The sequence below is a fragment of the Cavia porcellus genome, unplaced genomic scaffold (genome assembly GCF_034190915.1).
Source record: "Cavia porcellus strain 051 isolate PalLab524CR breed Dunkin Hartley unplaced genomic scaffold, mCavPor4.1 scaffold_6, whole genome shotgun sequence".
In the NCBI taxonomy this organism is placed as follows: domain Eukaryota; kingdom Metazoa; phylum Chordata; class Mammalia; order Rodentia; family Caviidae; genus Cavia; species Cavia porcellus.
In genome coordinates this window covers 40,271,180-40,284,382 of record NW_026947489.1, presented here as the reverse complement: position 1 = coordinate 40,284,382, position 13,203 = coordinate 40,271,180, and the positions used below count along the sequence as shown (strand labels likewise).

At 52.5% G+C, this 13,203-nt stretch overlaps 1 protein-coding gene across 4 annotated transcripts in view; it reads right to left on the bottom strand.

Annotated features, from left to right (window-relative positions):
- Nucleotides 1-12,766, bottom strand: part of Kcnn3 (potassium calcium-activated channel subfamily N member 3) — a 154,661-nt gene extending 141,895 nt beyond the window's left edge. For 2 of the 4 annotated variants that reach the window (XR_010048055.1, XM_003475583.5), the window contains exon 1: nucleotides 11,543-12,764. Coding sequence is in view for 2 of the 4 variants with exons in the window: in XM_003475583.5 (XP_003475631.1) it covers nucleotides 11,543-12,442 (900 nt within the window). In the remaining 2 variants the exon portion in view is untranslated. Of the gene's footprint in view, nucleotides 1-10,486; nucleotides 10,630-11,542 lie in introns of those variants that run through there. The other 2 variants (XM_063250434.1, XM_013158996.3) reach the window with 2 other exon arrangements.
- Nucleotides 12,767-13,203: the final 437 nt, after the last annotated feature.

Genomic DNA, 13,203 nt, shown 5'->3' with positions numbered 1-13,203 from the left:
CCAGAGTGCTTGGAACAGTAGTTACCGATCCAGACTCCAGCTCGGGAAGCAGAGGTGAGGGGTAGAGGGTGGCATCCAGAGTAGACATGGAGGCGGCTCGCAGAGAGAGGACAGAAGCGTTTGCATGAAACTGAGGTAGAGGTAGGAACCAGGGGAGCAGGGCATAAGGGCCCAAATGCTCCTGCCTAGAGGAGACAGGGTTGCAGAGCAGGAGTTGGCGGGTGCTTGTTTCAGTCCTCGAGGATTGTGGGCATAGCCTGCTTCTAGAGTTTGCAGTTATGCAATGGGAAAATTAATGATACTAACATCTGGCATTTACCACATCCTTTACCAGGTGCTCTCACTCCTTGTCTATGGCACTCAGCACATATTCTCCAGAGAGAAAAAGCACCATCGCCCCATTAACAGACCTGGAGACTGAGGGCCCGAAGAGGCCCACTTCCTCCACATGCTCAACAGCTGTGTGGCTTTGGGAAGTCCTTCCACACGTGGATTCTCAGCGTCCTGGGGAGTTAGGCATAGCCTGGTGCTAGAGCTGCCCAAAGGCCTCACAGCCTGTGGTGCTGACAGCTCAGCCACACCCTTTAGACCGTGATCTTTCCCACCTGGAGCCCAGCTGTGCCACCTCTGCTCCTGCAGGGCCACGAGCCTCTGCATCAAACTGACCCACCCCCACTCCACACCACCCTTGGCCCATGGCAAGTCTCACACACTGAGGCTCTGCGGGAGGTTGCTGGCAGGACAGAGTGAGCACTAGTATTGGTGGGGTGCAGGAGGAGGGGGAGAAATCTAGGGGAGCAAGCAGCTTCTTAGTTTGGACAAGCCCATCCGGGAGATGATCTGGTAAGGCAACTACCATCTGAGGCTCGGGTTTAGCTGCACTGCTCCCAGGAAAATTCCTTAGCCACTCTGAGCTCAAGTCTGCTGTCTGAGAAATGAGGGTGGTCCTATCCACCTTTCCTGATTGCTGCAAGGATTTAATGCTGCAGGGACATGGTAGGGAAAGCATATAGCAGGCCCCTAACAAATGCTCATGGCCTCTTCTCTCCCCATTTCCTCTTCTCACTCTCTTGTCACCTTGGAGTCATTTTGACAGAAGAAGAGTTTGCGTTTTAGGAGAGCAGCGCATTCTGCCAGGCTGCCAGGGGCAGAGCATTATATACCACCCATCCACCACCTGCAGGGAAACCCTCATGACTCAGCCTCCACTGGAGACTTGCTCTCAGCTTCATCGATTTCATTTCACTCTTGAGGGATCTCAAGATCCCTGGCAGACAGCACGGGCCAAGCCTGGTGCCTTGTGCCAAAATGCCCTCCTCCGGCTCAGCACCATCCCTTCCCCACCAGCAGGGGAAAGAGTCCTGGCAGAACCCAACACCAGGTCCAATCCAGAGCAGGAGGGGCTGGAAACCACCGGCCCAGCTGTGAAAGACAACGTATGCTCCCAGGGCCACCAAGGTCCCAGAAGAGATAGCCAAGGCAAAGGTCACCATGACTACCATGAACAAGAGCTCTTAGGGGCCAGGTGTGTGCCCTTTCTTTTCAAAAAAAAAAAAAGAGAAAAACTTGTTTTAATTCATTGCAGCTCTGGGGATTGAACCCAGGGACTTGACCAGGGTAGGCAAGTGCTATACCACTGAACTGAATTCCTAGCCCTGTCCCACTTTCAATCCTCCAGCTTCACCCTCAGCAAAAGGAATTAAAAGACCTCATTTCAGGCAGGCTGCTGCCCCAGGCCACCTACCTAATGAGCCAGTCCCTGCCCCAGGGCTGTGTGAAAGCCGGAGCTCTTTAGGAAGCCCCAAGAACAACTCATGCTACCCAGACCTGACTCAGTCCTTAGGGCCAAACCGTTTAGGGACTGGAAATGAAAAGAATGACTGGAACCTAGAAGTCTTGGATTCCTGCTACATCTTTACCACTTACAACACTGAGTGGCCTCAGATCAGTCATATGGAGTCCGTATGAGAAACCGTCCTGTCCTGCCTTCCCTGCCACAGCTGACTGGCCTGCGCAGCTCAGTCATACTGTGCAGGGCAAGTATGATGCCACACAGGGTAGGCGCACCCCAGCGGCTTCAGGCCATCCCATCTACGCCTCCAGTGCTGAGCCCCACCGAGCCAGGGGCAGGACCCACGTCTTCCCTAGCCCTCACCTTGGGAGAAGGTAACATGGGCCTCGGCGGCGCTCCAGGCATTCCCATGTGTCAGAGCTATTTGGGGAACCAACATTTTACCCACTAGAAGCCGGAAAAGAAAGAAAATGGCTAAGCCCCAATTTGTTACAATCAGAAATCCCAAAAAGGAAAAAAGGCTCAGCAAAACTCCCTGCTAGTGGAATCTTGCGAGGAGGCAAACAGGTGCCAACTCAGGCGGAGGCTCTAGAAGAAACCATCATTTGCTGGCAGCTTGGGATGTGCCAGCCACTGCTCTAGCCACTTACCCAGCCATTATCAAATATAATTCATCAGGCTGGTGAATGACAACAACCCCATTTATAAGTGGGGAAACTGAGGCTCAGAGAGTTTGAGTTCCAAACCTTAAAATAACCCAACAGTAAGGGTTGGGTCAGAATAAGCACCCAAGACAGGGTCTTCCTGCCTCCTCACAGGGCCTCCCAAGTTCAAAGCCACCTACAGATCAACGAGCAGAGGTGTCCCAGGCTGGTCAGCAGATCTCAGCCTTCTGTTTGGTGAGGGAGCCTGAGCAAGCCACTACCATCATGGGCTTCTCCACGTACAGCTGAAGCTAAACACTAAGCAGCCATCTTTGTGCATGCTTCCTGACTGGCCGGGTACCTGCAAGTGCCAAGGAGTATGGGCCCACGCAGCTCTGTGAGATTATAATGTCTTTTAATCCCACTTTCCTATTCATCTAACGCTAAGCACCCCTCTTGTCCTTTAAGAAAAATGTCCAACAAGCTAACCCAAAAATAACATGACAATTTGCATATTATTTCACACATCATTTGAATGTTGTTCATTTAGCATCATCAAGGCTTTGCTCAGAATACAACTCTGCTCACCTTGCAACCAGGCCTTGAAGAAAAATTAGAGCTATGACTTCTACACATGCACACCCCAGTTCCCTGCAGGTTCCTCCCCTGCATAGCTGCTGCCCTTGGTGCCCCTGGACTCCTGCTGGGAAAGTTACCAACTATCACTGCCCTGGGACTCCCCGTGGTGTGAACCTGGCAGAAAGAGCCTTTTGAATTCTACAAAGCACCTGTATCTCAAGTCATGTTCCCCTGACCACACCTCAAGCAAGCATAGCACTGCCCTTCCTCAGTTCAGTCCCAGCTGTAGCCAGCCTGCTCCCTAAAGCCCCTCACTCGTGGTCATCACATGCACCCTGACCTCCCTCCAGGCCTCTCAGCCTCTGGCCTGACCCCATAGGTTTATTTTTGTTCTCTCTCCGTCTGTCTAATTTGAATGTCCATGGCTAATTACTTGTGTCCAAGCCATAGACAGCCAAGTGTAGACTAACTTACCCCATGGGGTAAGAGGGTCTAAAATGCCAAGCCACCACTCCAAGGACACCTTCCAGTTAAAAACCACTTTCTTCTCACTCATCAAGACCCATCCAAAACCAGGAGTGGGTAGCTTATCGTTGAGGTGAAAAGCAGGGCACATTCTGATTGTGCTCAACTCTTCCAGAGCCCCTTTCTCCTGTTGAGGACACTGCCTCCTCTACCTTTGTCATCTACGCAGTGCAGAGGTGACATGTGTCCTGTGTCCTCTAGGTGGCATCTTCTAAAAACTACCCTAATAAGAGCCACAGCTGGCAGATACCAAGGCTCCACTGTGCCCCAGGTAGGGGTGTGATTCCCTGTTACCAACCAATGAAACGGGGTTCAGTGAACTCTCTAAGGATCCCCCACTAGTATGTCACTGAGTGGAGATTTGAGCCAAGTCCTTAACTACCACACTCAGCCACGTGTGCCAACTAAAATCACTCTGAGAAAAGAACTAAGGTCTTCAGGGCACAGAATGTCAAGATCCTGGCAATTCTCTAAAGCTTCAACCCAGTACTGTGCCCACTCCCTTGGCACAAGAAGTTTATTCCCTGCTCAGAACCTCTCAGCACGAGGCACAGTCCCTCAGGCATAGCCAGGCTTCTTTCCTCCTCATCTCTTCCTGCACTCCATATGGCAGAAACTTTTGTTATCTACCTGCCCTGCACCCTTCACCCAGTGTTGTGACCCTACTCCCCTGTGGCCATCCTGGCTTGTCCAGTCCAGGGACCAACACTGTGAACCTGTCCAGCCTGGATTACAGCTCTGCTGCCCAAAGGGTGCACTCTAGGATGTGTGTTTGAAGTGAGTTTGAAGACAGACAACAGCTCTCGTCTTTGTGATAGAAAATGATCTGGAATCAGATCACAAAACCCTGGAGCAAGGAAAGGAGTGTGGTCTTATTTTTAAGCTAGAAAAAACCAAGGTTCAGCAAGAGGAAAGGACTTGACCGAGATCATGCACGCTAGAAGCAAGAAGTAGAGGCCCTCCCCAGGTTCCTTCAAAGCAGAGCCAAGCCTTCCTTCAGCACCAGCTGCCACTGAGCAAAGGCCCAAAGCACAGCCAGAGAGGAGAGCAGGGGACTCAAAATGAAGAACATTCCAGAACCAGCAATGGAAAAGAAATCTCCTTGCCCAAACTCCCAGAAGAGGTTTGGGGTGGGATTTGGACCAGGGAAACAAGCTGGTAGTCACTGGAAATTTGAGCTTCGTTCTAGAACCACCTGCCCAGAAAATAGCACAAAACTATGGAGCTCAGCTTTCTCATCTATGAAAGATGGTGTGCTGTGATGCCTCTGGGCCCACTGTGGTGATCTTAAGGGGCAAGTATGAAAATACCTGGCAGGATTTAAGATTCTGAGCTCATGCAGCTAACCCCGATAAATGACCACACAGACAGGCCTACAAAAGCAGAAGGTACCACAGGAGGAGACTTCCAGGCACGAGAGAGGCAAGAGAGTGTGCATGGAGGTGTACAGCAAGGTTTGGAGGACCTATTGCTTCCCCAGAGGAAGTTGGGTTCTCGTTTGCTCTATCAACTCCACACCTACCCACACTGTCCACGTGTCCCAGGTTGTCCTGAGCATGGTATCACCAGACCCCCAGCCGGTGGCATCTCAAGGACCCACCATGGACTTGTCCACAATCTCACCCTGAACCCAAGCCACCCCAGCAGCTCTCTTGCCCCGCCTTCTCTTGGTGCCTGTTCTGCCATTTCCCAGCCCCACCAAGGCCTTCTCACTTATCTCTTGGTAAAGTTCCCCTTGATCCAACAGTTTGCATCACCAGTTTAGGCCTACAGACTTCGATGTGTCTCTTTTAACAATATATATATATTCAGGCTCAAGGTATAACTCAGTGGTTGAGCAGTTGCCTGGTGTGAATGAGGCTGGGGATTCAATTCCTAGCACTGAATTGAAAGAAAGGAAAGGAAAGGAAAGGAAAGGAAAGGAAAGGAAAGGAAAGGAAAGGAAAGGAAAGGAAAGGAAAGGAAAGGAAAGGCAAGGAAAGGAAAGGAAAGGAAAAGGAAAAGGAAAAGAAGGCAGTTTATCCAGCAACAGGCAAAGGAAAGGCATGAACTTGAGTCACCAGAGCCAGGATTCTTATCTCAGCACCGCACCCACTAGCAATGTCAGCCTGACTGGTGATTTCATCTGCACCACCTACTTCTAGAACTCCAGGCTATAAAGTTATCCAGGGCTCCACATGCAGTCCTTACCTTTTGCTTCCTGTCACACAGCAACATTCACCATGCAGTTCTAGGCACAAAAAACAAAGCTATGTGGTCCCCTGTCCCCACCTCTCCTGCCTCTCAGATCCCAGCTGAGCTCCTGGTGGGTCCACAGGGAGGAAGGAACCCCTAAAACTCCTCTGGGCTCTTCTCATCCAGGAAAACACACTAGAATTTTCCTTCCTATGGCTCCTGAGAACAGTACAATCTTAAAATTGCCCACCCTCATTATTTAATAAAGGAATAGGTAGCTGTTATCTCTCTCTCTCTCTCTCTCTCTCTCTCTCTCTCTCTCTCTCTTCCTTCCTCCCTCTCTCTTTTGAAGTTTTTTTTTGGGGGGGGCGTTGTTGGGGTTTTTTGGTACTGGGGATTGAGCTCACGACCTTGCACTTGCCAGGCAGGCAGCTGTACCACTGAGCTAAATCCCCAACCCTTAGAATATTTTTTTAACAGGAGAAAAACATCTACCAGTGAAGGTGCCGGTCTTCCTGCCACTGAAATTGGTGGTATTGCATCAATACATAGTCAGCCCTCATAATTACACACGCATTCATTTTTCTCCTCCAAATGTGTTTCATAAAGAACCACAGTGGAACCACCGCCATCCATTCTGATTTTACATTTTTATCCTGGTCTCAAATTCACTAATAGGTAATTCAAGTTTCTTTTTATTTCCTTCTGCTTTATTTTACATTTTTTTAAAGCAGATCTTCTGATAATGGTCTCACAAATCTCCACTCCTGAGAGCTAAGTGGGGAAAACACAAGACCACCAAAGTCATCTAATTAGCCTGGGCAGGGGCCAAATGTCACAGCCATTGTGCCAGTGCCCTGCACCCACACAGCACCACCCGTGGGGAAGGGAAGTCCGAATGTGTTATGAAGTCTTCCCCGAGGACAGTTATAAATAGTGCGGTGACATGCAAAGGAAAGCACACATAAAAGTTAGCTGCCCCCCTGTGGGTTACAAATGTTTGACTCATTTGCTGACTATCTACAAAAATTATAATTAAAGTGGCCACCGCCAAGGGTGGGGGTGTCACCCTGCCAGAACCCGCTTGCCTTCCCCTGAGTCCATATACTCAGAATGACCTGTAACAATAAAACAAGGGCCTAAGGCCCTTGGCAGGGGGCTGTCAGGCTCCTGCTATAGCCAGATCATTCACAGCCTCCTGCCTTCTGCAATCCCAAAAGTCATCCCCAAAGAAGGTCTGCAGGAAGGGGTCAAACCTATCTGGCATCCCAAATATGCCTGAAACTGTGGATCCTCAGGGGATTTTTCAAAAACACTAGGATATGCTCCAACAGCCATCTACCTCCACTCAGGTGGTACCTGAGCCCAAGCAGAAAGTGCAGAGTCTAGCTGCTGCTTCTGCCCTTCTGCCGACAGGCTGGGGACCCTGCCGGAGGCTGGCATAGTGCCCACGGGGAGCTGGGGATGTAGCACAGAAGCAGACTGCATCTTTAGCATGCATTGCCCTAGGTTCAATCCCCAGCACCAAAATATAAAAATAAAAAAGAACTGAAATGTTATCTATCATTCCAGCTGAAGGCTAGGGTTGAACTCACTGGCCTCTGCAAAGAGATGGGCATCAAGTTGGCACTCTTCGGGGGGACACCTTTGCCTTTGAAGACAGTAGAACCAGAACCAAGTTCCTCCACACATGCAGAGAAATCTGTCCCTCCCACTAAGTGCTCTGAAGAGGGAAGGGTAACTAGCGGGGAGAAAGAAGCTCTTTTGAGGAGCAGGCAGGGCAGCCTGAGTCCACACTATCACATAGGCTCCTCAGTCTGCAGCCTGGGTCACCGCAGCATCGGGCCAGCCCCAGGCAGCAGGGAGATGCAGAGGGGCAAGAAGTTGGTGGGGCAGGTGAGAGGCATGAAGGGAGCCAGGATCCATGAGGCCAGGACTAAGGAAGTGGTTTGAGCTCGTACAAGATTAGCAGAGTGTGCCACCCTGCTGCACCAGCATGCCTCAGCCTCCTGGGAGACAAGCTCACAGCCCAAGTGAGGCCTGTGGGTACAGAGAAATAAGATCCACGGTGACAGAGAAGACAGCCCAGCCACTCACAGGATGACAGAGACACCAGGGGAGTCCTCAGGCTAATGAGGAAGGAAGAACAGAACAGGCCCACTCCTAACTCTCTCCAGACCCAGAGAAGAGAGAACAGCCAGCAGTTTAAGGCAAGGGATTGTGTGCTCCAAACCAGCTCTAGAAGCAAATAAGAAGAAAGATCTCCCAAATTCTCATTGCTGTAATCCCGAGAAAGAGTCATTTGTAGACAGGGACCATGTCACAAAGATTTGACAGCATCTGTAGATCTGGCCTTGTCATATGTCTAATGCTCAAGAGAGAGTAAATCCACCTAATAAAAAGGGTGCCTTCTCATCCAGTCAAACGGCAGCTCAGTACTTTTAAGAGCACATTAGGGCTGTCTTGGCACCTCTCTACCTAGGAAAGAGTTTGCCTCCTCTCTGAGCTGCCTGGGAGCAAGCCCCACCTCCCTGTTCTCGCTGATGTGTCCCAGCACTCAGCTGCCAGTGTCATCGCCTACAGCCTGTGAGGGTGGGAGCGGGGATCGTTCTGTCCTGATTTCTCAACCTCCTCACACTGGCTCCCTTTTGCATCAACTTTGAACATGCTCAGGGTACATGCCATGTTCCTTTGCAAAAGCTCCTGGCCTGCATGATGAATTCCTTCCCCAACACCATATACCAGTCAAAGACAAGAGAACAGAGAGGCCACAACCCTGTGAAATAACAGCAGAGAACTTCAGAAAGCTGCAGCCCAGGCATATAGGTAATACATCTTCAATCACTTGAAGAAAAAATGTGCTCCTTCCAACAGTTTTGGAGGGGAGGCTGCCACGGAAGATACTGCTCACACTGACTGGGGCACCTGTGACGCCCTATCCCTCTGCTTGCCTTTAGAATGGTCAGCAAAGCCAGTCAGAGTCATAAGCTCTCCAGCAAGAGTGTCATCTTCTGATCCAGGGACATCTGAGTATCTGTGAACTCTCCTGTGGATGTTTTTCGTCCTAATCCTAAACCAAACTCCTCTCCCACGGTGCATTTCCTCCATGAAGCTGGGGGACAGACATTCACCTCCAGCCACACAGATGCAAGTTTCAGGTGAAATCTAGCCAAACTAGCCATGTGCCAGGACTTTCCCATCCACAAGTCCCAGTTACCGACTGATTCTACGGTTGGAGTTAGATTACAAAGGAGAAAAACCACCTCTCCTCATCTCAGCACCACCATCAGCATTAGCAGCATCAGCATCAGCATCAGCATCAGCGACAATCCCATACATCCCTTTTGTTGAGCAGACACTATAGAGAAAGCCTTACACTCACCCGTGTAATCTAATCCCCCCACTTGACAGCTGGGAAACAGGCGACAGAGCTGTGTGACTTATCCAAGATCACACGACTGGAAGTGGCAGAGCCAGGACTCTGACTTCAGTGCTGTGCTTTCACAGGACCCCATTTGCCTCCAGGGAAGACATGAGCATCAGCCCTCCTTCCCTTCCCTTGAGCCCACAGGCCTGGCACAGAGAAGACACTCGAAAATGTGTATTCTATTAGACGATTCAAAACACAAGGATGGATGGCCAGGCAGGTGAGTGGGTGAGCAGGTTAAAGTGAGCCCTGCCTGTCTCCATTCTAGCCCTAAGGTTACAGGACGTGGTCATTTCACCAGCAGGACCTTCTCAGGGGCTGCCTGCTCTGTGCCACCTCCAACCAGAGGGGGCCAGTGGGGAAAGTCCAGCTCCTCAAGCCACACCTCCCTTCATTCACCTGCAGTCTGTCTTCCCTGCTTCTGGGGAAGCCCCTTTCTTTCCCTTCACCTTCCATCACAGTGGCACCTGCTCGAGGGAAGCCAGCTCCCTCCTGCCCAGCAGGAGCCCTCTCCTGGCACTCAGACAAACAAGCACAGATCCCACACCAGGAACTGTGCAGCTACTGTCTCCGGGAACACAGGAGGTGCTGGTGCTGCCCTCTTCCCTCACCCCAAATACGTAAGCCTGGTGCAAGCCCCAAGGGATGACTAGAGGGAGCCAAGTCTGCACACAGGGTGGCTGCCAGCCTCTTCTCACAGAGCGGAGTGCCCAGCGGGAGAGGGGTTGGGAGAGGCAGTGAGCAGAGACCTGCCGCTGCTGGCTCAAAGGCTCATTACAGGCAGTGACTAAGTGGCCACGCTGCTGCTGCCTGCCGGGGAACCCCACTCACTGCTGCTTGCTGCTGCCTCCGAGGGAATCATCTTTGAGCTATTTAGATTAAGGCGACTTCCAAGGGCTGCCCTGGGCTGGGGCACCCCCAGAACAGCCAGGCCCAGGAGGACCCTCTGCCTAGAAGTCTGCTTACTGGCTATGCACGTCCTCTGACAAGTCTGCCCACCCGGGCAAGTCTGCCCATCACTGCTCAATGAGAGATGTTGGGAAGGGGGAAATTCGATCAGTACCTCCCAGGTTTTTGCGACTGGATTTCAACAAGGAATGTGACAGTCTCACAGCAGCTGCGCTCTGCCTGAAACAAGCTCTATTTGAAGCCTCCAACAGCTGAACCCCTCCCAGCCACCCGACAGCCAGCCCAGCCACCTCCTGCCCAAAATGACAAATAAATAGAGAAATCCAAGCAACACACACACACACACACAACACTGATTCTTCATGTCTCTGCCTTTGGGCCCACAGCAGAAGCCCCCCACCCATACCCACAAACAGAGCATCCAGAGAAACCCACCTTCTTCAATCTCTATTCCCTCTGGGGTGAGCCCCCTCCTCTGTCTTGGGACTGGATTGAGAGGCTGGAGCCATGGAGCCAGCGCCCCCCTAAAGTCAATCACTGCTGTTCTCCATTCGGGCGTATACACACGCACACGCACAGGCACACGCGCGTACACACACACACACACACACACACATCTTTATTTATCCTGAGGAGAAGGAGTTGGAGTGGGAGGGAGGGAGGGGAGAACTGGGGCTGAGCTGGGGCACGGGCTCTCGGAGACCCACTGGGGAAGCCCTGTCATCCCATCCCCAAGAGTGTGCTCTCCCCGCTCAGCTGATGTCAAGGCAGCGCCCATCTGCTGTGCCCGGGTGACACCTGTAGCCATTTTTATCAGGGGATATTTATGAGGCAGCAGCAGGTTTATTCCGAGTCCTCCTTCCTAAGGGAAGAGACTACCGATTTCCTCTACCTATATTTTTACCCTGATGCCCTCGGGAGACTCAAGTCATGGTGTCTTTCTGTTTTGCCCCAAGGCTCTCCAGGAAGCAGAGGGAGACAAAAACTTGAGGAAAGAGGAGGACAGGGAGAGAAGCGATTTGGAGCATGGCATGGAATCCCTACCCCCTACCCAGATATTTATTTCTTTTTTATCCTGGGGAAAATGGAGTGGAGAAGGGAGGGGAGGAGAGAAGGGGAAGTCACAGGAACTGGCAAACACATCACGGCAGAGTGTAATTAATTGGTACGTTAAGCTGCTGGGTTATACTTTAGTATGAGTGAGCCAGCAGGAAGAATGATTTCTCAGAAGGGATTATTTAATCCTGCCTAACACAGTCTGCAAATTAGACCCAGTGCACGGGGATGCCCCCTGAAAAGGGAGCAAGGAAGGAATACTCTCAAGACCAAGAAGGAAACCATGGGAAATTAAAGTGTTCATAAAACTGGTCAAATGCCTCCCACACACACGTCTGTCACTCTCTCCCAATCTCCCAATCTCTCTCTATCTCTATCTCTCCACACCTTCATATCCCTTCTGTTTAAGGTATAAAGAGAAACCACAGCCCCTACCTTTGAGTACAAACCCCAAGACAGCTCGGTCTCTATCACCATAACAACAATTCCAAACATCCCAAAAATCAGAGCATAGTCACTGAGTCGCTTTCTCTTTTCAAACAGGGCCCTCCTGTGTCCCAGCTTATAGCCAATGTTTTGGTTTTTCCGCTTGTTGGCTTTGGGGAAGGTGGTGCTACTGGCAGTGGTGCCGGCATGCTGGTGGTTGTGGGTGGCATTGGGGTGATGGAGTAGGGTCAGGTGGGCATGGTTGTCCTCCCGGGAGGAGATGACGATCTCTGGGGGGTTGCTGGGACTGAAGAGCTGGAGGGGCTGGCCCTCAGGCTCGGCCTCGATGAGGTTCCTCCGAGAGGCGCTGAGGCGGCTGAGGGGTTTCATGACCCCACCACTGTACTTGCAGGAGCTCATGGCGATCTCCGTGAAGGGGTTGCTATCCCGCCGGTGCACCAGGGGGCTGGCCTGCCGGTGCCGGCTGCCTCCACCAGGCCCACTTGTGGCTGTGGAACTTGGAGAGTGGCCAAGCAAGTGGTCATTGAGATTGAGCTGGCTGCCTTGCCTGGAGGAAGGGTGGAGGATGGCGGTGGAGTTGGCCGAAGGGGGGGCCCTGAACGCGGTGGGAGAGGAGTGTAGCAAGCCGGGGTGGACAAGCTGGCTCTGGAGTTGGGCGAGCTGAGACAGGGGATGCGGTGGCTGCGGTGGCTGCTGGAGCTGTGGAGGCTGAGGCTGCAGCGGGGGTCCTGGGGGCTGCTGGGGGGCTGCTGGGGGCGCTGGCGGTGGTGGCGGTTGCTGCTGTTGCGGCTGTTGCTGCTGCTCATCCCCAGAGGATGGACAGGGACACTTGGGGTCTTCATCCAGGTCCCCCACCCCAGAGTCATGGAAGTGCCCAGAAGTGTCCATCTTGGGGCCAGGCTGGATTCCCTGCAGCACAATCCCCCACCCCAAAGCCACCCTCTCTCCAAAGATGTCCTCAAAGAAAGCCAGGCATCCGAGCTCCCCCAGCAGTGTCTTGGCTCCAGTCCTCTCCCTCTGGCTGGCTTCGGCTCTCTGGAGTTGTCCGGAGTCCAGACGCTGCCACTCAAGAATGCATTGTGGTGGGCAGAGGAGGAGGGCAGGAGGGGAGCCTGAGAAAGGAAAGGGGAAGGAACTGTCCCAGGAGGGGGCTTCCAGGAGCGTGAGAGGCCAGGCTCTGCTTCGCTCCTCGCTGGCTCTAGAGCTCCGCTCTCCTCCTCCTGCCTCTGTTATATTGGAAGCCAAGCCCACTTATCAGCTGCGGTGCCATTGGCTTGGCTTCACTCTCCCACCGCCCCCCGACTCCGCCCTGCCCGCGGGCTCCTCCCCGGGGCGGGGCCTGCCTTCCTCCCCGCCCGGCGAAGCCTGGGAGCTGTAGTTTCCGCTCCACGGCCCCTCGGAGAGCCGCTACCGCGTCAGGTATGGTGGGACCGAAACCCGCACAGCTACAGCGACTGACGGGGGTTCACTCCACGGGGGGAGATAGGAAAGAAGTCAGAGGCTCCTGTGGCAGGCAGCTGCCACCGCGATGAGGGAACAGGGGAAGAGATACACGTGTATTAATGACCCGGGTCTAGGACAGGTTATTTCACACACCTCCCAGGTAGATCCTTCAGATGCCCAAAGAGCCAGGCTTTATGTGGTCCCCA